A 24,369-nucleotide genomic window follows, 5' to 3' on the forward strand; every position below is an offset into this window, starting at 1 on the left:
GACCAGAAGCTATACCCATAAAATTTACAAATTGTGGCACCCATATTTGTGTCTGGAAAAAGGTGGATAAAACAGATGTTTTATTTTGTGAAACGTTACTAAGCATATGAAATAACTGTTTAATAAAAGCAATAAGATCTGTGAAGTTGTGGTTTACAGTGAATTTATAAGAGCTAAGGGGCGTTGTTAGGCACTTTGTTAGGTTCTTGGGGCTTATTGCTTTAGCAAAAGTATCTTTTTAAAACCTGTGCCAAAAGTATAGACAAAGCTGAAAATAAGTAACCACTTTCCTATATTTCCAGCTTGCTGCTTTGCTACATTACATTAATGAGATTGATGAAAATGATAATTTTATGGTTGTGATGTCATTCTATGAATGGTCATTTTGGACTGGAGAGGGTTAGAATTAATTTAGAATGATCTTTCTTTTTTTATATGACCACTGCTTTTAAGGTTAGTCTTGAAGTCATTCTCCATACAAGAAGAGAGTGAAGTGTTTTTTTTTTTTTTTTTTTTTTTTTTTATCTCATGAGATGTCATATGGTAGGTGGCTACCTTGAATCTAAAAGTATATATAAACAACTCAGAGCTCCATTTTGTAAACTACACAGGCATGTACTATATACATATATGTTCACCTTTCTTTGGAATTTGGTCTTCACCAAACTATAATTTACATAATTATTCAGTTAATACTTTGATTTTTATTTTCTCTTCTTATAGTGACAGAGAAATTTACCTTAGCATCTGGAGCAGACATAATGTCTTCAAATGAAACCGATTCTGAGAATGTGTTTCTCTGCTATCCACTCCTTCCAGACTCATGTCCTAAAGTGCAACACCTTACTGTTGTTAAAGTGGCAATGTATGCTTTCTTGATGCTGATGATCCTCACAACAGTTTTTGGGAACCTGCTGATCATCATCTCCATTTCTCACTTCAAACAGCTTCAGTCTCCAACTCATCTGATTGTTCGCTCTCTGGCTACTAGTGACTGTCTGCTGGGCTCTTTGGTCATGCCGTACAGCATGGTGCGATCTGTTGAAGGCTGCTGGTATCTGGGAGATTTTGTGTGTAAAGTTCATTCTAGTTTAGACATGAGCTTCTGTATCTCATCAATTTTGCATCTTAGTGTAATTGCTATTGATAGGTACATGGCTATTTGTGACCCTCTGAGATACAGACTGAGGGTCACAAACAACACTGTGACTGTTTTTACAACCTTCACGTGGATGTTTGCATTTATGTACAGTTTTTCTGTTGTGTTTTCAGGGATAAATGCAGTTGGACTTGAGATGCTTATATTGCAGACTTACTGTGTGGGAAATTGTGTTTTGTTTTTTAACAAAGAGTGGAGTATTATATGTCCAATTCTCACATTTTTTCTTCCTGGGGCAATCATGAGCTCTCTCTATATAAAAATCTTCCATGTTGCACGAAAACATGCAAAGGTTATGTCAGAAAGATTGACTGGAGGGATGAAGAGTCAAAACTCTGCTCACAGAGAGAGAAAAGCAGCTAAAACTCTGGCTCTTGTCATGGGTGTTTTCTTGTTCTGCTGGCTGCCTGTTTTTACTATTAATGCTCTTGACCCTTTTTTCAATTTTTGGACACCAGCTGCTGTTTTTGATGCTGTAATTTGGTTTGCATATTTGAACTCCACTTGCAACCCCTTGATCTATGGGTTTTTTTACCCTTGTTTTCAGAGTGCATTTAAGATTCTCATTTCCACTTATATCTGTGGCAACAAGGATTGTAACAATTTGGTATTTGAATGAATATTGCTTACATGTATAGGATGTAGTTTCCTGTTGATTGAACTCTAAATTATAATGTAATGCACTTTCTACTATCACTGCAGGTTTTTCTAGTGAAAGTATTTATCAGTAAACTTTAGTTGCCAACATACTATTACATCTGTGGCTTGTAAAAACTACTAATAGCTCATAAATAAACATGCTGTCAGTTCACCCAAATGAACAACATAATTTTTCCATGTTAGTGCTTACATGCCAGGTTCACAGCTCAGATACAGCACATGACAGCACATCAGCCACTTTACAGTTTAATGATGCACCCATGGGTGAGGCTTCCAGTTTGCTATAAGAATGCGCAGTAAGCGGTAAAACTGTGTACTAGACACCAGTGTGTTCATAATTAAGATAATACAATAAAATAACGGGATAGAACACACCAATTTCTAACATCGCTAAGATTCTTATATTCTATATAATTAAATTTTTATAAGTGCATCACTGCACTTTACACACTGGTAAAGTCGTGATTCTTTCAGGTGTGTTTTATTTAGTATAGTTTCACAAAACTAAAGACCACTTTGGACTTTGGTTTGGCTATAATTTTAAATAGAAAGAGACCAGGGGGAAAGAACAGAACTGGGGGAGCTGAGGACAACCATAGCCGAACAAACAAGTCCAAAGATCAGAGCAGATGGAACCAGCAGAGCAGAAGACCACTGACTGAGCAGAAGACCACTACAGTGAGTCAGAAAGATTAGGAGGACCTGGCAGAGACTAAGACTAGAAAGTTCAGGCAATGTTCCTCAGAATTAATCAAACATATTGATTGAGGTTAAGAGCATTGATTGGAACTGGACAGGTTGACAATTCATCCTTAAACCTACTAGCTGGAACTAGACAGATAAATAATTCAACATAATTATAATAGGGCAGATAAAGTGTTCAAAAATATAAGGACAGACAGCTTGACAGCTTGACAGACTTAACATTAGACTGACAAATAATTAAATGTCAAGAGCATTAATTGCAACTGAACAAGCAACTTCAGATTCATAGGTTGAACCCAAGCAGGCAGACTCATTGACAGAAAAAGTATAACCAGATTCCTCGAAATCTGACTCTTTGGTTGGAACTGGACAGCCAAAAAGATATATAGACAAACAGTCATATCACTTGAAATAGAATTGATAGACAAGGCTGAGAGTTGGCTTCCATGGCTGTGACTAGGCAGGCAGAGAAATAGCCATGACAGGACAAAACGAGAATTCACAGATGGCCTCCTTAGCCGTGACAAGAAAGGACAAGAGTTCATTAGTGGGTACCACTGACACCTCTAAAGGTTCTGCAGTGGATGCCGCCAACCCTTGCCAACAAAAGGAAGTGTGTATATATATGTATATATAATTGTATATATATATATATATATATATATATATATATATATATATATATATATATATATATATATATATATATATATATATACATTATATTTATAATTATTATGGGGCTATTGGCCAAAATTAGTTAATAAAAGTATTTGCATATCAGATTGTTGCAAAAATCAAATATTGTGCATACCTAATAATGAATTACATTTTGATCTTTCTTTGAGTTTTTGTCATTTTGTATTGACAACTCTAACAAACAATATGTAGTTATAACACAGGAAAAAAATAACCATTTATCATGCTTTCACATCATGTTAGTAAGATAATATTTATGAAACACACATGAATGTCTACAAAGTTGTAATTGCGAATGGGCAACTCTGGACTTTTCTTTGACCAGAATCTGTGAGCTGAGAGTTCTGACACATCACTGTACTTCTGCAGATAATGTTTCGCAGCTGTTTTGCTAAATATATATTTCAGTCATGAAACTGTAGAGGCTGCAGGCTGATATGTTATTAGCATAACTGATGATATTCAGTGAGACATAAACGACTTGGCACAAACTGATTGGTTCATGGTGCATATTCAACCAATGAGCTTACTGCATTTATTGCTCTCTAGCATTCACTCAAGTTTCTCAGAAAACCTCCACCTTCCCCAGCTTTATATGCTTTATATCAAGTCATATTATTTAGCAATATCAAGTTCCTGCACTTGCTTGCAGCAGCAGCAATAATCTACAATTATAGCAATAACCAACAGCAGCAAGAGCAAATACATTAGTATTGTCATATCAATCATCATGCTAAAGAGTTGTCATGATTTAACTTTGGGTATGTAAAATCTTTCAAGTGTCTCCCATGAGCGCTGAATCGTAAGGAATGTTGCATGTCGCAGGAATTCTGATATAACTGTTCACACTGTGGTTGCATTGCTACACATCTGACCTGTATCAGATTTAGTATTACATATGGAGGTGGCATTGAAAAGATCGCATTCTGTGTGGTTGCTGTTCACACTGTAGTGAGAAAAATGTGAGCAAAAAAAAAAAAAGGATTTGGGAGACATTTTGGACGTAGCTGGACCTTACAGATGCAGAGAGTCTTAAAAAGCGTTAAAAAAATAGATGGGAGGAAAAATTATATTTACATTCATTTGCTTTAACACAAGTGACCGGTTAAAATAAGAAATAACAATTTAAAGTGTACATTTCTTACATAGATATGGAGCTGTACATTTAATTTTTTGTTTTTAGCTTTATCTCCATTACAGAGGAAGTTATTTAATTATTTAGTCTGTTTTAATCTCCTGAGTTCATGATGTTTTTGTAGCTATGGGTAACACTGATAGATGTAGGAGGGTTAACTTGAATCTGAGAGTATATATGGACAAGCCTGAGCTGTTCTGAGTCCATTTTAGATATTGTATTTAGTGGGCATGTACTGTATTTATATTAATCTTTCTTTGCATATTTGTCTTTACCATGTTATGTTTTATAAAATAATTCTAGGCACAATTTGCTCAATATTTAAGTGTCTTTTTTCATTTACAAAACAAATACTGCGCTTCAGTCTTGGATATCAGTCACTATTTGGAGCAGACAGGATGATTTCAAATGAAACTGATATTGAGAATGTGTTCTTCTGCTATCCACTTCGGCCGGACTCCTGTCCCAGAGCTCATCGACTTAGCATTCTTAGAGTGTCGATGTATATTTTCATGCTGCTGATGATCCTCACTACAGTTTTTGGGAACCTGCTAGTCATCATCTCCATCTCTCACTTCAAACAGCTTCAGTCTCCAACTCACATGATCGTTCAGTCACTGGCAGCTTGTGACTGTCTGCTGGGCTCTTTGGTCATGCCGTACAGCATGGTGCGATCTGTTGAAGGCTGCTGGTATTTGGGAGATATTGTGTGTAAAATTCATTCTAGTTTGGACATGACTTTTAGCATCTCTTCCATACTGCATCTCAGTTTAATTGCTATTGACAGGTACTGGGCCATTTGTGACCCTCTAAGATACAAAATGAGGGTCACAAACAGCACTGTGGCTGCATTTATTACCTTCACATGGCTGTTTTCATTTGTGTACAGCTTTTCTGTTGTGTTTACGGGGGTAAACAATGTTGGATTGGAGGAACTTATATTGCAGATTTCTTGTTTTGGTGGTTGTGTTTTGTTTTTTAACAAAGAATGGGGCTTAATTTGTGCACTTTTTGTGTTCCTGATTCCAGGAACTATCATGAGCTCTCTGTACATGAGCATATTCAGTGTTGTGAAAAAACATGCCAAAGTCCTCTCAGAGAAAGTGTCTGTTGTCCCCACTGTAGGCGGTAATTGCCAAACTTCCTCACAGAGAGAGAGAAAAGCAGCTAAAACTCTTGCCATTGTCATGGGTGTTTTTTATCTCTGCTGGCTGCCTTTTTTCATCACTACTGCTATTGACCCTTTCCTTAATTTCATGACCCCTGGGGATGTTTTTGATGCTTTGGTTTGGTTTGGATACTTCAACTCTACTTGTAACCCACTGATTTATGGGTTTTTCTATCCTCGCTTTCAGAAGGCCTTTAAGATTCTTATTTCCACATATATCTGTGGCATCAGTGAATCACACACCTTGATATTTGAATGAATATAAAATATATCACCTTTCCTACACATAATTTAATATTTTAATGAAAAAGTTTAAGCATGAATAAATATTATGCCCATATTACGTTTTTTTTTTTTGCATCCAGAACGAATATGATTTTACTTTTATTATCATTTATAGTAACATGTGTACATTAATAAATACTATGCACATTTTAAGATTTAATAACAAAGATTTTATTGTTCATGATTAAAAGTTTTGCTCATGATAAACATAAACATGTTGATGGGCCCTCAAGTCTTTTTTTATGTACTAGATGTAAGTAAATTTAAATAATTTGTACAGATACCTAAACAATGGTTTCTAAAATAAAATTTAGTTCTTCCCATATATTAAAATAATGTCTATATATTCCTTTGTTTTAGAAGAAAATCATAGTTATTGTTGTTTCTAAATTTTCAACCAAATTAAAAACATTTTATACTTTCTTGTGTATTGTGCTATTAATTAACTACTCGTATTGTATAATGTATCAGTCTATGTTCAAATAAAATGGGTTGATTTGATGTGAGATGTGACTGTAAACAGCATTCAGTTTTCCTGAACTTAATGAATGACTAAACATTGAGAGCCACTCACCTTTGAGAATCACACTGTTATTAAAAGTGAAAACTGATAATAAGTCTCGTTGGTACTGTTGTTGACATGACACAACGATTGCATCATAACTGTGTGTGTGTTTATGTGTACAATATGATTAAATGACATTATTAAATTCAAATATTAAATTACAATTAGATATCTAATAATTATCTTAACTTACACTATATACTGATATAACAGCATATTCAAATTCCTTTTCTAATTATTATAGTTGCAGTTTTCTTGACACAAATTAAGTTGAGAGGTTACATTGACAATTTGCACTTTTTCTGACTGGTTTACATATACATATATATAAGTTGTAGCCCCTGAAGTTCATCCCAGTATTATTTGTCATTTACTCACATGTGTAAATTCATGCACATAATGCTTTGTGTTAAACGGTATAATAAATATCAGTATAGTTAGTACATAAATTCTACTGAATTCACATGAGCCTTAATTTGGCAGAGTATGTTTTGCGTACACAGCAATAACTGGAGTTGATATTACTATGGATAAAAAGATAAAAATGGTCTGTCCCTGCAGTAACACGCACATCGGCCACATCGCTTGACAGAAGTCATGTGCAAGTTTATCTATAGACACTACCTGTAGCCAGTATATGAAGCAGTGTATTGCCACTTCGGTCCCAATGCAATGCAGTAAAAACAAATAGGATATCAACAAATATCTCTTCTTTCTTTCGCTGGTGTTACTGAAGTGTACATGGCAGATTTTATAATAAATAATGAAACACTACTCCGTTTTCAGGATTTCCTGACACAACACAGATGAGGTGCATGGGATGAATCTAAAATATTATGCAATAGCATCGTGGAGTATGCAGAAACTAGGCATATGTCTCATATATCACCTGTTGAAATGATATTTCCCTTCCAAATGTGCAATTGGACTAAATTAATTTATTTACCAACTTGCCACAGTCAAGGTCCATCCATCCATCCATTTTCTACCGCTTATCCAGGGCTGGGATCGCGGGGCAGTAGTCTAAGTAGGGACACCCAAGCTTCCCTCTCCCCAGATACTTCCGGGGGAACACAGAGGCACTCCCAGGCCAGCCAAGAGACATAGTCTCTCCAGCGTGTCCTAGGTCTTCCCCAGGGCCTCTTCCCGGAGGGACATGCCCGAGCCACCTCAGCTGGCCTCTCTCGATGTGGAGGAGCAGCGGGTCTACTCCGGGCACCTCCCTAGTGACCAAGCTCCTTACCCTATCTCTAAGGGAGCCCCCAGCCACCCTACAGAGGAAACACATTTTGGCTGCGTGTATTTGGGATCTTATGCTTTAGCTCATGACCATAGGTGAGTGTACGAACGAAGATCAACTGGTAAATCAAGATCTTCACCTTGCAGCTCAGCTCCTTCTTCACCATGACAGACCGGTACATCGACAGCATTTCTGCAGAGGCTGCACCAATTCGTCTGTCGATCTCTCGTTCCATCCTTCCCTCAGTCGTGAACAAGACCCCAAGATACTGAAACTCCTCCACCTGGGGCAGGAACTCCCCACCAACCTGAAGGGGGCAAGCCACCCTTGTCCGACTCGGCTGCAAACCGCCCCAGTGCCAGGTGCAGCCAATAGGACAACATCATCCGCAAAAAGCCAACGATATCCTGTGGCCACCAAACCAGACCCCCATAAAAATAATGAACAGGTGATAAAGGGCTGCCCTGCCGCAGTCCAACATGCACCAGGAACAAGTCTGACTTTCTGCCGGCAATGCAAACCAAACTCCTGCTCTGATCATGCAGGGACCGGACAGCCCTTAGCAATGGACCCTTTACCCCGTATTCCCAGAGCACCCCCCACAGGACACTGTGAGAAGACCAGTCAAATGCCTTCTCCAAATCCACAAAGAACATGTGGACTGATTGGGAAAACTCCCAGGAACCCTCCAGTACCCTGAAAAGGGTATAGAGTTGGTCCAGTGTTCCACATCCAGGACGAAAGCTGCATTGTTCCTCCTGAAGCTAAGGTTCGACTATCGAACAAATTCTACTCTCCATTACCCTGGCATAGACTTTCCCGGGAAGCTGATGAGTGTGATGCCCCTATAGTGGGAGCACACCCTCCGGTGCCCTTTCTTAAAAAGAAGAACCACAACCCCGGTCTGCCAGTCCAGAGGTGCTGTCCCCTGCCTCCACGCGATGCATTGTCAGCCAATGGATCGAACTCACCACCAGGTGGTGATCAGTTGACAGCTCCGCCCCTCTCTTTACCCAAGTGTTCAAGACATGTGGGCAGAGGTCAGATGATACAACCACAAAGTCGATCATCGACCTCCGCCCTAGGGTGTCCTGGTGCCACGTGTCCTGGTGGACACCCTCATGCTTGGTATTCGTTATCGACAAACCGTGACTAGCACAAAAGTCAAGCTACAGAACACCACTCTGGTTCAAATCTTGGGGGGGCCTTCCTCCCAATCACTTTCCAGCACCTCTCCCAGAGACTCCAAGAAGGCCGGGTACTCTACACTGTCATGCAGCTCGTAGGCACAAATGACAGTGAGAGACCTCCCCCCAACCTGGAGGTGCATGGAGGCGACCTTTCGCTCACCTGGGTAAACTCCAACACATGGTGGCTAAGCTGGGGGGCTATGAGCAAGCCCACAACAGCCCGCCGCCTCTCACTGCAGGCAACACAGGGGAAAGGGAAAGTCCAGCCCCTTTCGAGGAGATGGGTTCCAGACCACCCTTTGCTTTGAAGGTTTTGGCTAAATAATCTTAAACAGTATAACGTGTTGACAGCGTAACCTTAATATTAATTAAGTGTAATATTAATTAATTTTGGCATAAATATTATATACATACATTCATACACATGCAACAGAATAATAATTAAAATGTGACGCATATGAATAAAAACTCAATTCTGACCTTATTCATCAGTTTTATCGCACTATTTAACCAAGCACTATCACCATGTGGTGTAGTAACATTACGTTACAATCATCAGAATATCTCTTCGCCTGTCTCTGAAAATGTCTGGATTTCGAAATCATTCTGCAGATGCTCATTTTAACAGGTTTTTATTCAACTATGTGAGAACAGCGTATTGAAAATATACATAACCAGAAGAATTGATACACTGCTTCAATGGGCACTTCCAGCAATCAATTTCACTGTGATAAAGGTTTGATTACACCCACCTGTTAAAAAATATTTGTTTCATTCCTAGATATTACTTAAAGTCCCTATTATCAAGAAAACAATTTATCAATACATGATAATATCCATAATCTGACATGGATTTATCAGTAATATTTTACTGGGCCAGAGCAGTATTTCACTATTCCCTTTCTCCAGTAAAAGGGGGATAGTAACAACCCTGATTTGAACCTTTTAAATAATTGGAAACAGATTGAATGAATTAAAAAAAAGTTTTTCATTTTGTCACCACCTGGGGGCACTCTTTGTGCCACAGTTACTCCACCATTTTTGCATATTCAAATATGTTTATGCAAGTAAGGGTGTTACCTGTTTTGATAGTATATAAACCCAAACTAGGTGGCTGACTCCATATATATAGTTTCTTATGTGCATGTACTGTATATATAGAATCATTTTCTGTGTATTTTGGTCTCTATCTTATAGTGGTCGATTTCCTTAAGGCTTTTAAAAATATCGGTGATTTTATTTTTTTACATTTACATAGGAAATATTGTTTTGGTCAGTTTATATCTCCGTAATGAGCTCAAATGAAACTGCCATTTATTCTGAGAATGTGTTTCTCTGCTATCCACTCCGGCCGGACTCTTGTCCCAGAGCTCATCGCCTCCCTGCACTTAAAGTGGCGATATATGTTTTGATGGTGTTGATGATTCTCACGACAGTTTTTGGGAACCTGCTGATCATCATCTCCATCTCTCACTTCAAACAGCTTCAGTCTCCAACTCATCTGATTGTTCGCTCTCTGGCTGCCAGTGACTGTCTGCTGGGCTCTTTGGTCATGCCGTACAGCATGGTGCGATCTGTTGAAGGCTGCTGGTATCTGGGAGATATTGTGTGTAAAGTGCATTCTAGTCTTGATATGACTTTCAGCATCTCTTCTTTAATACATCTCAGTTTAATATCTGTCGACAGGTACTGGGCCATTTGTGACCCTCTGAGATACAGAATGAGGGTCACAAACAACACTGTGACTGTATTTACAACACTAACATGGCTGTTTTCATTTCTCTACAGTTTTTCTGTTGTGTTTTCAGGTGTAAACAAAATCGGTTTGGAGTCGTTCATCATGCAGGTTTATTGTGTGGGAAGCTGTGTTTTGTTTTTTAACAAACAATGGGGTCTTATTTGTTCACTTCTCACATTTTTTCTTCCTGGGACGATCATGAGCTCTTTGTATATGAAAATCTTCCACGTTGCACGAAAACATGCAAAGGTTATGTCAGAAAGAGTGACTGGAGGGATGAAGAGCCTAAGCTCTGCTCAAAGAGAAGGAAAAGCAGCTAAAACTCTGGCGATTGTCATGGGTGTTTTTTATCTCTGCTGGCTGCCTTTTTTTACTGCCACGGCTGTTGATCCTTTCCTCAATTTTGTGACTCCTGGTGATGTTTTTGATGCTTTGGTTTGGTTTGGATACTTTAACTCCACTTGTAACCCACTGATCTATGGTTTCTTCTATCCTCGCTTTCAGAAGGCCTTTAAGATTCTCATATTTACTTATATCTGTGGCTGCAATGACTCAAGCACATTGATACTCGAATGAACAGATCACCTTTTATTCATCTATAAATGGACTGGCCATTCATGAATAAATATTCATGTCTTTATTATAACATGTTTATGCTATTGTCAGACATGATTGAATTTTCTCTGAGGATCTCCATAAACAGCCTAATCATATGAATGTTAGACATTATTGTCTTAAAACTGTATAAGGACGAGAATGGAATATTGATGTTGTGTGAAAAACAAAGAGAATTCTTATTTCAGATGCTTAAACAGAGTATAGATGATACTGATCTTTGTGCAGTTCCCTAAGAAGCAGTCAACATTTTCAAATCAACTTTCAGCTTAGCTTTTTTTTTAAGTAGGTCCAAATTAATATTTCATAATCCACTTTTGATTTACTCTAATTACTTTTCTCCAGCTGGTGGACAGTCTAGTCAAAAAGACACTCCATTAATTTAAAAAAAAAAATCTTTGTCTCCATCTGGTGGATCATTATTTGAAGTTCATTGATAAATTAAGGTAATTCCGTGGTAAATGTACAAACAATGGCTAACAAAAACATTTTGGAACAAAAAAACAAGAAAAGAATAGGAAATTAGGTTTAAGATTCAATATAAAAGTCTCAATGTTTGGTCAATTACAACGTAAACCCAGGGTTGTCTTTGTTTGTTTTTTTTGTTTTGCTATAAACTAAATACTGTAGTGTAGAAACGTAGAACATATAAATACATTTCTTTAATACAAAGTATTGTTGTTAAACCAATTCCACTTGACAGGGCATGGTGAGTTTTTTCCTACTTTTTTAAGGTTGGAGTTTAATAGATTACAGCATGCAATAGTGGACAATGACCACAAAGAAACTGGGAAGACCTTAAGAATTTATTTAGAATTCCAACATTTTATAATTTATGAGGGGAGATCTAGGTGGGGGTTTGATCCAAAAGGATGTCGTCTGGAGATGGTTCAACATGACGCTGAAGGATGGTGTAAGGTGCAGGGGGTTTCAGGCTCCTGGAGAAAGAGAAAGATCATTGATACACATGCTTGAGACATAATTACAAGATTTTGATAAAAAACGTATTTCCTTGCAGTAAATACTGTTTGAACTTTAGAAAACCCTTTAAAAGATGGAATGTGTAAAAAAAACTAAAAACCTTGGACACAGATTGTTAACTGTTAAATAGCCACAGTTTTATGTACAACCTCTTAAATGGTGTTATGGAATTGGAAAATAAATACATCAAGTGAATTAGTGAACGATTATTTTTCTTTTCAGTTCTGTATTATCTGCAATATGTTATTGAAAGACTTACTCTTCGGCAAGACACAAACTCCTGACCCAAAAGTGCGGTTTGTAGTCTGGAGGCGCTTGTTGTTTTCAGCATGAAACAGAAATAGATATACCTTTTGAACATGAATCATTTTTGCAAACATTTGAAAACTCTCAGGTACACATTTGAACGTGATGCATTTTTGACAAGGTTCAAACTTAGTCTGTATCCACATTACTAATTGATCTGAAATTATATTTTAAGAATCCGTATCCAACAGTAATCATTTAAACATGTAAACTTTAATTTACTGTAGTTTGATTGTATTACCTTGAAACAGATGCTTTCACTTTTCACTACTGTGTCGCCTGTAACAATATTCTTGCTCCAGACCAACAAGAGACACCTGTTCATTTAATTTAAAATATTTAATGTAATGACAGTATGGATGGAACAAGTGGGATGGAGTATGCAACAAGCCAGCACTAACCTGTTCATCATATGGTCCCTGTAAACACACAATTAAAAAGCATGAAATGCTTATTAAACTCTTTACACCTTACTCATATAATAACTTATATGTATACATAAAATTGGCTATTTTGCCAAATATAATCAATTACAAATGTATTTGTTATATAAATGTATCAGTTACATATATATAAGCACTTACAAGGTTTTGACCCCTCTCCACACCGTTGTCAGTGTTGCTCTCCTTATACATCCTTTTAGGGTCCAAGTTTGGGGGATGGCCTGACACTACAATATATCTCTGCATGTCTTGGGCATGACATGGGGAGAACATGCAAACTCCACACAGAAAGGTCCAGGGACCTTCTTGCTGTGAGGCCACAGTGCTAACCACTGAGCCACCATGTCAGAGTCAGAAAATAAAGTGGGGATGGGCTGTTACCAATTTTTATTTTGCTGTAATTTAGTGCTGGTGTGTCCAAAGGGTTGACAAATATTGATATTATCGAGCCTGTATATGGAAGCCTGTGATATTACTTCATTCAAATTTAAAAAATTAAATAAAAGAAAAATAATGTTAAAAAAAATTAGGAAGCCGTAAAGCTATTCCATATACAGGTGAATTCTTTTTATTTACTAATTGTTGGACATACATGCCAACACATTTACCAGAACTGGTAAAAACAGGAGTCTATATCTACCGGTTTAACCAGGAGTCACTATCTCCAGCTTCACCTGTTTTGTCAAAAGCAAACTCATTATCAAAAAGATAAAAATTCTCCTTTAGTTTTTTTTCTGTTAGTGAATCTATTTTAGTACATTCTACTCTTTCAAAATTCCCTATGTTTAATTTGTAAAAAAAAAAACGATGCATTTGGATGTTGATCGATATTATTACTAACTTTAATTCTAGCAATATCATCTTTTTCAAAGATGATGTTGTCTGGGTTGATATGGTAGATTAAACTATTCTTTTCATTTAGAAAAATGGCAAATAGATTTTTTTTTTTAAGATCTTTTAGATTATGTTTAGCCGTCATTATGATTCCAGATGTAATATTTTCACATCAATATAAAAGCACATCTTTCCTTTTTCTTTCAGTTGATTTTAAACATTTCTAAACTAAGATTAGAGTGCTCAAAGATTAAATTAACACTTCAGTCTATAGGCAGATCTTAGATAAAACAAGGAGAAAAGCAGTGCGATCTTTGGCCAATAAGGACACAGCGTCATCCTCTTTGTTGTGCTGAGATGTCATAGGGCCATAAACAGTATGATATAAGTAAACTTAAAGTAAAGTAAGACTGCAAGCAGAGTAAACAGCTTTATTTAGCATTTTCTAGGGATTTGAAGCAGCATGCCGATTCGACCGTTTCGTTGGTTGTGGAAGGGGGGCTGTGGTACAGTGGAAATGTAATTGTATGTCTTTCAGCATTCTGGTTAGCTACTGGTAACCAACAAACATCAGTACAGTCAGTGTGAAAGGAATTCATGTGATTACAATCATTTTGAGTTTCTCAATCACTCTACATACTTTACATAGATCAGTGTGCTGCATGTCAGCTCCTTCCCTGAAACCATGTTGTTATTTAGAAATATGTTTGATCAGTCGCACGCTTGATCAGAAAGTAAAACTAATTCATTGTCTTGGAAAGAAACTGCTTTTGTTTTGTGGGTACTAGAAAACAAAGCTGCAGAACAGGACAGCAACACTCAACAGTATTTCATTTGCAATGCTGTGCTATATATATATAACACAAAACAAATTTCAATATATAGTATAAGTTAACCTGAACATTTGAAGTCTGTAAAAATAGGGCCAAATGTAACCGTTGTCAGGTTTGTGTGTGTGTTGTCAGGTAATTATTGGTGTGTCCAAAATCATGTATGTATGAATATGGATAGTATGGATGGAACAAGTGGGATGGAGTATGTAACAAGCCAGCACTAACCTGTTGGATGCTGGTTTAAGCTGGTCCCTGTAAACACACAATTAAAAAGCATGAAAAGCTTACTAAACTCTTTACACCTTACTCATATAATAACTTACATGTATACATATCATTGAGGCTGAGAAAAGAACACAACAGGTAGCTAAATGCTTCTTTGCACCTTTTGTCAAACCAAATAATAATGCTAGATCTAAATTCAGATCATTTATATGAATCAATAAGGCATGGCATTTTAACATGACTTTCTTTAAAGCTGCTTTGAAATGATATGTATAGTAAAATTATTTATTTGACTTGACTGTTGAGTCTCCATTTGACATCTGAACATGCAAACTGCAGTTACGATTAACTAACATCCTTCAGAAATGAAAGCATTTGTGCCTTTGAAGCAGCTTTGAGTTTTCCGGTCCGGCACGCTTTAGGCTGATCAGATCTGAAAAGAATTCCTGTCGTTACAGTCATTTTGAGTTTCTCTATGGCTTTGTGTTCTTCATTGTGTTTTAAAAAAAGCAACCAAGTGTGCTGAACAGTACATACTTGACAGATCAGTGTGCTGTCAGAGCATGTCCTTTCATCATTTGGATGTACTTTTGATCAGTCACACGCTTGTTCAAGAAGTTAGACTAAGAATTTGTCTGCAGACCTGCTGAACAGGTCTGTAATACATAGAGAAGGCTGTCTGTTTATGGCAAGCCGTTTCAACTTTTAATCTATAAACTGCACTAGTATCTATTTCCATGTTACTAGCACTTATTTTTTAGATACTATCTTTTCCATTATGTACTAGTACTTAATCATTAACTACTAGTGCTTATTCTTTAAGTACTACAGTAGCGTATTTGTTTAAAGTTACTAGTACTTATTCATTAGATACTTGTACTTAATCATTAGTTACTAGTACTTAATTATTAGATACTAGTGCTTATTTATTAGGTACTAGTACTTATTCATTAGATACTATATTAGATTTTAGATACTGTATTAGATACTAATGCTAATTTCAATAGTGACTAGTAAGTATTATATTGTTATTAGTAACAAATGTAAAAATTTTCACCAAAATATCAATTATTCAGTTTTGACTGGTATGTATTAAACTGGTGACTAATTAATTTGTAGGTATTAGTAGTTATTAATTTGGTAGTAGTACATATTTATAGTACTTTTTCAAAAAAAATAAAAATTATTTTACTAATAAGTTTTTTAATTGAACTCTACTGTAACTATTTCGACTAGTCATAAAATAAGATGAGTCTAATAAGTACTATTACCTAATGAATAACTACTAGTATCTATAAAATAGCTACTAGTATTTAATGAATAAGTACCAGTATCTAAAAATAAGTACTAGTATCTGATGAATGCTTACTAGTAGTATTTAAATAGATACTAGTCACTATTGGAATAGTTACTAGTTAAAATGAAAAGATGATATCTAAACTACCACTATTTGTTCATTTACGAACTAGTGAAAATGCATATAGAAGATATCTTAATTTAAACAAATCATTACATAATCATAAATACCTCTCAATCGTCCAATCAGATTTGACATGGCAATGCAATACATTAATGTGCTTTTTTTTCCTAGCAGCTATATTTATTATTATTATATTTATTTTTAAATACTAAGTTTTGCATATTATAGTGCAATAGTGATTGGCTATTTCAAAAGTATTATTTCTTATTTATATTGATACATAAAAACCAAATTGTGTGCAGCACTACACGTACAGCAAACCTGTTTTTTTTTGTTTTGTTTAGCATTTTTTCCTAATAAATAATCTTTTACTAAAATAACCCTAAGGTTTGGATTTAGTGTGCTCTTAATTAATAAAACCATCTGTAGTGCAATATGAAAAAAGCTACCCTGATTTGATATTATTTTTACTAGAGGAAAAAGAAAAAATTAACAGATAATAAAATTGTTGTCTTATTTGGCCACTAGAGGTCGCTCGATGACCAACAAACACATTTTATGCTATAAAATTTATCTGTGTTTTTTTTTCCACTTTGAACTCATCTGTTGTACATTTTGTGCTTCAGCGTTTGTTGTGTTTGGTCTTTTATTTTAAGGCAGCGGACGTGTTAGGTGAGACTCAAAGCAATCCCTGTGAATCTGGTATGAGTGTAGATTCAGAGCAAACGCTGGCAGTGCTTTTGTTTCCTTTGGAATTTATAAAAAAAAAATATTGCTACAAATCAAATTAGTTAACATGTACAAACTATGCCTATGTCAGTTACAAATGTGATTTCTGTACAACCTACCTCACTAGTGTGTATGACTCAGAAAGAGGTGCTCACGAGACTATATGGGGTTTGAGCTCTTTTTAGTGACAGCAGCAAAAAAATGTCCACAAACACATTGTCATGTTCATCATTTATTCCATATAACAATGAGTAAACAGGTCGCTCAGCTTTTTTATACATGCATACTGTCAAGAAGTCATAACAACATCAAGAAACAGAATGAGTTTTTCAAGATGCGCTATTTTTCAAATTATGCAATTATTTTTTTGGGGCTTCCGAGCAATCAAACTTAATGACCAGGGGTTTTTGTGGTCCTAGAGAGAGCGGAGAGAGAGAGAGAGAGACTGAGATATAAATCAAATTTGTTTAATGTTATTATTTATCTGCTATATTTGAATGAAAGTCTTACAGTTATGCTTGGCAAGACACCATCTCTTTAGAGGCCAGCTGCAATGAACAATTTTACTTGCATTGCTCCACTGAACCTCAGCACAAGATTTGACAAAGAGAGATCTGATTGAGACTTCACCCAAAGCGTGCAGTCTGGAGATAGTTCGAGTTGTTTTCTGCATGATAGAAGATAGAATCGAAGAAGTCCCACAGACGTTGATGACGTTTCTGAAAAGTGAAACGCTATACTTTTCATGGCTTTTTTTATTGCCTTGGTTCCGTGAAAAACCTTTAACATCCGTGGAACCTTTTTTGTTTGTTCCACAAAAGTTTCTGTAAATGATTAAAATGTTCTTCGCATAAAAAAAAAAAAAAATACATGTTCAATAAAATGGGTCTAATTTGCTGAAAAATTATCTCTCAACCCTTAAACGCTATATGAACAATAATAGTTGTGGCATTTTAAAGAAACATTTCAGTCCTGAACGATCATTTAATTTATACCAAAAGCTTACCGAATCTTAAGCTTTCAGAATCGCTCTTCTACCACTATTATGATGATCTGCTCCAGACCAGCATGACACCTGAAAAGTACAAGTGGAATGTAACTTTAAATATTACAGTATACGGTAAAATATTCTTCAAAATATCTGTACAGGTTGATTATCTGTTTATCTGTACAACTTACCAGCTTTTGTTGTGGGCAGGACAACAAGATCTCTCTCTGGGCAACTGCCTGACAATGGACAATGGACAATAACTTCTTATATTTATGAGAACCTAATTATTTTTCAATCTTGCTCATGGTGGCCCTGATGACTTCCCAGCCCTCCGCTCTCACCTGTCAAGAGGGCTCGGCGTCTGCCCTTGGACTTTAATTTTGAAGTGTTTCTCTGCCCCAGCGTTTCTGTCTTCACTTCCTGAGTTTAGATCCTTTTACTTTAGGCTGCTTGTTTATTCCTATAGTTTTTCCTTGTGTGTTCCTATAACAACTCTTTAAAGATAGCTAATTAATAAATTAATTTAGTGAATAATTGTATGTTTTTATGGAAATATGCTAATATTTTGAAATTGTCATTTACATTGCTCTTTTTAAATTGATAGTCATAAAGCAACACCTTAGGAAAATGTTAAATGTTTTTGTTAATGTTTTTGTTAAAATGTATTTTTTTTTATAGTATTTAAGTTGGAAAAATTAAATACAGTGTGTAGATACAATATTGTTTAATGGAAAATTTGTACACACAACTTGCATAAAACGAAACAGTCTATTGTTGAAAATCTAAGGCAATCGAAAGACAGCGCACCTGACATCACCCCTTATACCTACCGATGTTACAACAAACAGAACAGAAAAATGTACATTTAAAAGTTTAAGATTTTTTTTTTTTTTTTTAAGTAATTATTAACGTAATTCATCATCAAGTATTTTGTCAAATTGGTAGTATTTGTCTATTATTTCTATTATCAAATGTAGCCATACTACAAAATAATAGTAATAATAGTAATAATAGTAATACAAATAATATTATTACATAAAGAATAAAATTTTCAGAAATAGGATATTTTTCCACAATAAAATTTAAAATCATTCTTACTATTTCACGTAAAAAAAACATCACCATTTTTTCGAAAATAGTTGCTAATGAATCAACATTATGTGTATTATTGTCCATTGTCCTGGGAAAACAAGGGATAATGTTTGTTATTAGAAAATACTAAAAATATACTCACTACATTTTTCCCTGGAACTACAAGAACTGCATTTGAGATTCCAAACACAGTAGCATTTTACAATAAGGTTCATTAGTTATTGTGAACTAAGAATAAACAATACTTCTCCAGCATTTATTGATCTTAGTCAATGCTAATTTCAGCATTTACTTACACATTATTAAGATCACAAGTTGCGTTTGTTAACATTAATAAATGCACTGTGAGCTAACATTAACTAACAATAAATGATTGTATTTTTAGGAAATAATTTGAACAAAGATAAATAAATACTGTAATATGTATTGTTCATTGTTTGTTCATAACACAACTAATGTTAATAACTGACACCTTATTGTAAAGTGTTACCACAAATACTAAACTCATTGTAAATAATCATCTGTTTAGATATCTATTCTTGCTATTTATTAATATAACAGTCTAAATCAAGTTAACATTGCCTGAAAGTTGTATATAAATTTTAAAAGAAGCAAATATTTTAAAACCATACCTTTTGCGCAGTGCGAAGATCACCTGGACATCTTAGTAATTTATAGAGGATCTGAACCAATCATTCTTCATGGGTGGTACATGGGAATTTCTCTGTAAGTGGAAATGAGTAATGAGTAAACGTAGCATGCTTTTGGCGAGGTGTGAACTAACAAAGAAAATGAAAGCATTCAGGTCAAATGGAATTACTTTGACTTTCTCAATCACTCGCTTTGGTTTACAGATGAATTTTTGCATTCCATTCTACATTCTCTCTATTACAAAGAAAGACATACTTCAGATAGATCAGCCTGAAACCTCTTAAACCACATTATTATTTGAAAACAAAGTTAAAAGTGCAGTTAGATGATGTACCAGCATGTACTGACTGGCCAAACCATGACCACCTGATTAACCCTGACACAGAGAACCGTGGTGCTTTCAGGTTGTCAAGTTCTCTGTTGCCTGAAGTTACGAAACGACATAACTTTGGGCTCCTTAGTGACTTGTAGGCTGTAAATCTGATCGTGAGACTTGAAATGCTGGGTTTTAGATGATTTGTTGACTTTTTAAGATAGTGGATTGGAGTCAGAACAGTTTTATGAAAATGAGAATGGCATCAGCATGAGATGAGTGAGACCAGACATGAATATATGCTGGAACAGTTGTATTATATTGCTTTCGGCTGTATAAAAGTGTTGGTGTTAAAAAACATAATGAGCATTTATAGAAAGATGAATTTTGTTGGGGATTACTAAGTACATTTAATGTTCGGTTTTGTTACACTAATTTCTCTGGGTGCATTTTTCAAGGAAACGAAAAGAAAAGACAGAATAACCCGCCTATCGCAATTACATGCATTCATAAAAGTATGTGAGCCAGATTTCTGACGTCTAAACAACTTGATCACCAGGGAAGGACAAAGTACACAGATCCATTGCTTCTAATAAACACTGGTCAAATATTACTCCATTGCAAGTAAAAGATGTAAAAAATAATTTTTGTAGTATAGAGGTACTTGCTTTTAAAAGTACTTAAGTACTGTATTATGAGTAAATTTCCGAGCAAAGCATAGTTTCATGTTGCATTGTTGTATGTTATACTTGCAATACCTTTATGCCTCTGAAGCCACCTACTGAATACTCTGACTAGTTTGTAATATCTGTGTAGTAAAGAGCTTATAAGTAGGAGGAATAGGAGTGTTAAATGGAAGACGTGTCCCACAGGTTGGACGGCAAGGTTTTGAAGGCTGTGAGATTTTGCCAAACACACATTTAAGTTTGCCTAGAGCTTCCAAATGTCTAGATCTGTCCCTGGAGTTAATTAAAATGTTTATTTTTAAATTTCATAGGATCGGATGACAAAAAAAAAATTGTTAATTTGTGCAGCTGTAATGTGTTTGAAGGACAAAAACCATGGCTAAATAACCTACAGAGTGATAAATCAAACAAAAATCACTGTGTTCATTAGTAGTTGATCCAGTGTAAAAAAAAAAGTTATAATGAGTATTTTAAAAGAGTAATTTTGTCTAATTACAAGTACTTAATTTTAGGAATCTGATTATGTAATCCATGTACTCAGTTACTACACAGCTCTGGTAACGGGATAGGAATATGGGGTACATTTGAATTTATGGTAAATAACTAATTGTTTTTGATTTCTTATCTGGACCTGACTTTGCATAAAAGTATCTGCTAACTCAAACACAGAACTTCTATAATAATATAATTAACTTTTGTTAGGTTAGGGTTAGTTTTCCTCTGAACTTGATCACACTGGGAAACCAGAGAAGACTGTTTTGAGGTGCTGGACACGTGCAGTTTATGTAAGTATGTAAGTAAGCACGAGGTGGCGGTGTAAACCAGTCAGTGAATCAGATTCTTCTTCACAGCTGTTTCATGCACGCTCTCGTGACTGTAGCATCTCTGCATTTACTCCCCATGTGCGTGCAATCGATGCTTAAGAAAGCACCTGTTTCTTATTAGAGCCGTAATCCAACTCCAGTCCCTCTTAAGGAAGCAGAGGAGAGACAGAGGTGAAAGGGTGAGTGATGCTAGAACTGAAGGATGCAAACACTGTGGGCCAGGCGCATATTTGGTGGAAGTGTGTTTTTGCTTAAAGACCAGATCGCAATCTAATTGTTTGTTATTCAAGGCAAACAAACCGGTGCACACATGCACCTTCATGGCGGCGCAGGTTGAGGCTTGAGAAATGCTCCGTTTAGAAAAAAGGACCTCGTCTGGATGGAGGAATGCGTGCAGAATACAGTCAAGTCCTTGTCGTTTCCTTTAAGCATCATTCCTAAAACGTGGTGCTCATACCACAAGTGATTCCATTGAGAAAGTCACCGTCCCCCAACCAGATTTACAGCTATTTCTGACCGACGTATGGCGGTAAATCACTGCGACCGTCCAAATGGTCGCCCGTGGCTGTTTGCAGGCCCTGTTCACTCTTTTTGCCATCCACAGAGGGAGCAGTGTACGTTTGTGGAAAGAGAAACCTTACGCTGACCTGTGGAACACGCTTCACCAATTAGCAGCATTACTACAGGATCAAATGGAATTGAAAACATTCACTGACGAGACTGCCGTGCATCACAATGGTCCATTCATGAAAGCCTCGGCTGCTGCCTTTTTTCCCCTCGTTCTTTCTTTCATTCTTTCCTTTTTTATGAATGCATCTAGAACCTGACCTTTCTCTCGCACGCAGCTTAGGCCGGCTTTATGAGTCAGGCTCGAGGTTTGGAGAGGTTTAACGCTTGGCGCTGGTACAGTCCAACCTGGTTTTGCACCTGAGATGCCGCACTCTTCCATTTGGTCAGCGACGATGTACTCTGGCCGCAAAAAAACACAACGTGCCAGGTGGGTTTGAGCATATGTTTGAATAATACACAGTAAACGTCAGCTTTTTGACATTTAAAGACCCCATGAACTCAGAATTAGAGTTTTGTGGCTGTTGTTCCACGTCTGTTAGCTTTGAGGCCATCAGCTTGAGCTTTTTGCAGTCTTTGTCTTCTAGAAAAACAAACCCAAAATATTGAAGACTCATCCTGCACTATACAAATTTTGTCTTTCCTGTTGATACCACCAGTGCAAATTTCAAAACATGTTTGCGGTTTTGCAGCATAAACCTAATAATGGCATGTTTTTTCTGGTAACTAACAGTAAGCAACAGCATGTCAGCTAACAGTCATTAGAGTATTAGTAGACTGTATGCTTAGTATCATCTAACACTTTATTTTGATGGCTTCACAACATACTGAAATGTGCAAGTATGTCAACTTTTTCTACTAACCCTAAACCTACACTTATGGTCTACTCTGAGAGTTAGTAGACATGTTCTTGCAAATGAATGAGAATTAGTTGACATAAAGTTGCTTATATTTAGCAGAATGTCTAAAGTGGACTATCAAAATAAAGTGTAGCCTTTTGGGGAGATAGGGAAAGTCAGTGTTTTTTATTTATCATGTCACCAATATCGGATATAAGTTTAGGGTCAGTTAAAACGGTTAAAGAAATTAATACTTTTATTCAGAAAAGGCACATTAAATTAGTAAGTAAAGTTGACAGTAAAGACATATTTGATAACAGAAGATTTCTATTTCAAACAAAGAATCATAAATATTATGAAGAAGATATCTGTAATGTATATAGATATAAATATGGCAGTTAATGGACTGGACAAGTCTGTATGTTGACCCTCTTTAAATGGCCTTTGTGTTTCCATAATTTATTGTTTATTTGTAAGGGTGGGACCTTTATCGGTTCATTAAAGAGGCAAACCCATGTCTCTGCTTGTAGATCTTTCCATCGGAGCTTATGAAACCGTTACTAAGGCCAGGTGTATCTTAAAAAACAGAAAGTCACACACACATACACACATCCACGCACGTCACCATCTCCCTCACTGCATGCGCTTACACACACAACATAAACACACACACATGCAGATTCAGAAAAAAAAAGAGGAAATCCAAAGGCCGCATGCATTTTCAATTAACTCCGTCTGCTCGCAGATCTTAACTTTCCATCAAAATCAGCCAAGTCCCATAGCCTCCGCTCGCATGGAACCATCTGATATAAATATAACTTTGCAGCTTGTCAGGTTAGAAAGCCATAAATACGACTTGTCGTACGCAAAGACCTACCATACCTTTCTCATCTGCCCTTAAAGGTATAGAGCAGCTCTGGGAAGGGATATCATGTTGAATTATCACAGCTACTGTTTAGCAACTTACAACACAGAAGGAAGCCGCTAGTGTTTTATATCTCTGTGGCCCAGAAACATGAACGATATGGATGAACAGGCCCATATGTTTTGATGGAGGTAATCTGCCAGATAGATTGCGGTTTCTCCCTCCTGTGGACATCTCCCCCCTGTGAGCTACACACGTTTTGAGCATGCTGGAGATAAATAAAAGTAAATGTATTTTGCGATCTGACAGTAGGGTCTGGCCGCTCGTGAGGCGTAAAAAGCCAAGCTCGTAGTTTATCAACAGATGTGTTGCGCCGGATGTCGTCTAAACACAAAAACAGTCCAGGGTGTTAACAGGGAGTGATATTATTTCAGCTGACGCAGTGCGTCTGTCAGAATTGTCATCAAGGGTTGTGTGATTAATTCAGACTTGGTCTCAGCCCATAGTCTGAATCTAATTGCACGCTGAAATATCAAGAGCTGGTTGAATTGAACAGTTCAGTCTGATATGGTGTGTTTTCAAGGCACCAGGTTGATACACCAAGCACTTTT

General features: G+C 36.3%; 3 protein-coding genes and 2 long non-coding RNA genes across 6 annotated transcripts; 3 read left to right on the forward strand and 2 right to left on the reverse strand.

The window, feature by feature from the left end:
• Positions 1-761: 761 nt before the first annotated feature.
• On the forward strand, positions 762-1,778 carry LOC122325419 (trace amine-associated receptor 4-like). Its single transcript, XM_043220468.1, has one exon. The coding sequence runs from the start codon at positions 762-764 to the stop codon at positions 1,776-1,778; it is 1,017 nt and encodes a 338-aa protein (XP_043076403.1).
• A 2,978-nt stretch (positions 1,779-4,756) lies between these two features.
• On the forward strand, positions 4,757-5,785 carry LOC122325416 (trace amine-associated receptor 4-like). Its single transcript, XM_043220465.1, has one exon. It carries the CDS (start codon positions 4,757-4,759, stop codon positions 5,783-5,785), a length of 1,029 nt encoding a protein of 342 aa, XP_043076400.1.
• Positions 5,786-10,097: 4,312 nt separating this feature from the next.
• On the forward strand, positions 10,098-11,120 carry LOC122325417 (trace amine-associated receptor 4-like). The gene has a single exon (XM_043220466.1). The coding sequence runs from the start codon at positions 10,098-10,100 to the stop codon at positions 11,118-11,120; it is 1,023 nt and encodes a 340-aa protein (XP_043076401.1).
• An 827-nt stretch (positions 11,121-11,947) lies between these two features.
• LOC122325422 lies at positions 11,948-13,457 on the reverse strand. The gene is made up of 5 exons (XR_006247296.1): positions 13,031-13,457; positions 12,848-12,865; positions 12,688-12,763; positions 12,400-12,454; positions 11,948-12,097 (listed from the first exon to the last, which is right to left on the reverse strand). It is a non-coding gene; the product is annotated as an uncharacterized LOC122325422 (long non-coding RNA).
• A 3,692-nt stretch (positions 13,458-17,149) lies between these two features.
• LOC122325423 lies at positions 17,150-19,123 on the reverse strand. Of its 2 annotated transcripts, none has more exons than XR_006247298.1 (4): positions 18,110-19,123; positions 17,937-18,005; positions 17,441-17,649; positions 17,150-17,345 (listed from the first exon to the last, which is right to left on the reverse strand). It is a non-coding gene; the product is annotated as an uncharacterized LOC122325423 (long non-coding RNA). The 2 variants fall into 2 exon arrangements; XR_006247297.1 differs by having other exon boundaries at positions 17,441-17,597; positions 18,110-19,122.
• Positions 19,124-24,369: the final 5,246 nt, after the last annotated feature.

Source organism: Puntigrus tetrazona, chromosome 20 (assembly GCF_018831695.1).
Source record: "Puntigrus tetrazona isolate hp1 chromosome 20, ASM1883169v1, whole genome shotgun sequence".
In the NCBI taxonomy this organism is placed as follows: domain Eukaryota; kingdom Metazoa; phylum Chordata; class Actinopteri; order Cypriniformes; family Cyprinidae; genus Puntigrus; species Puntigrus tetrazona.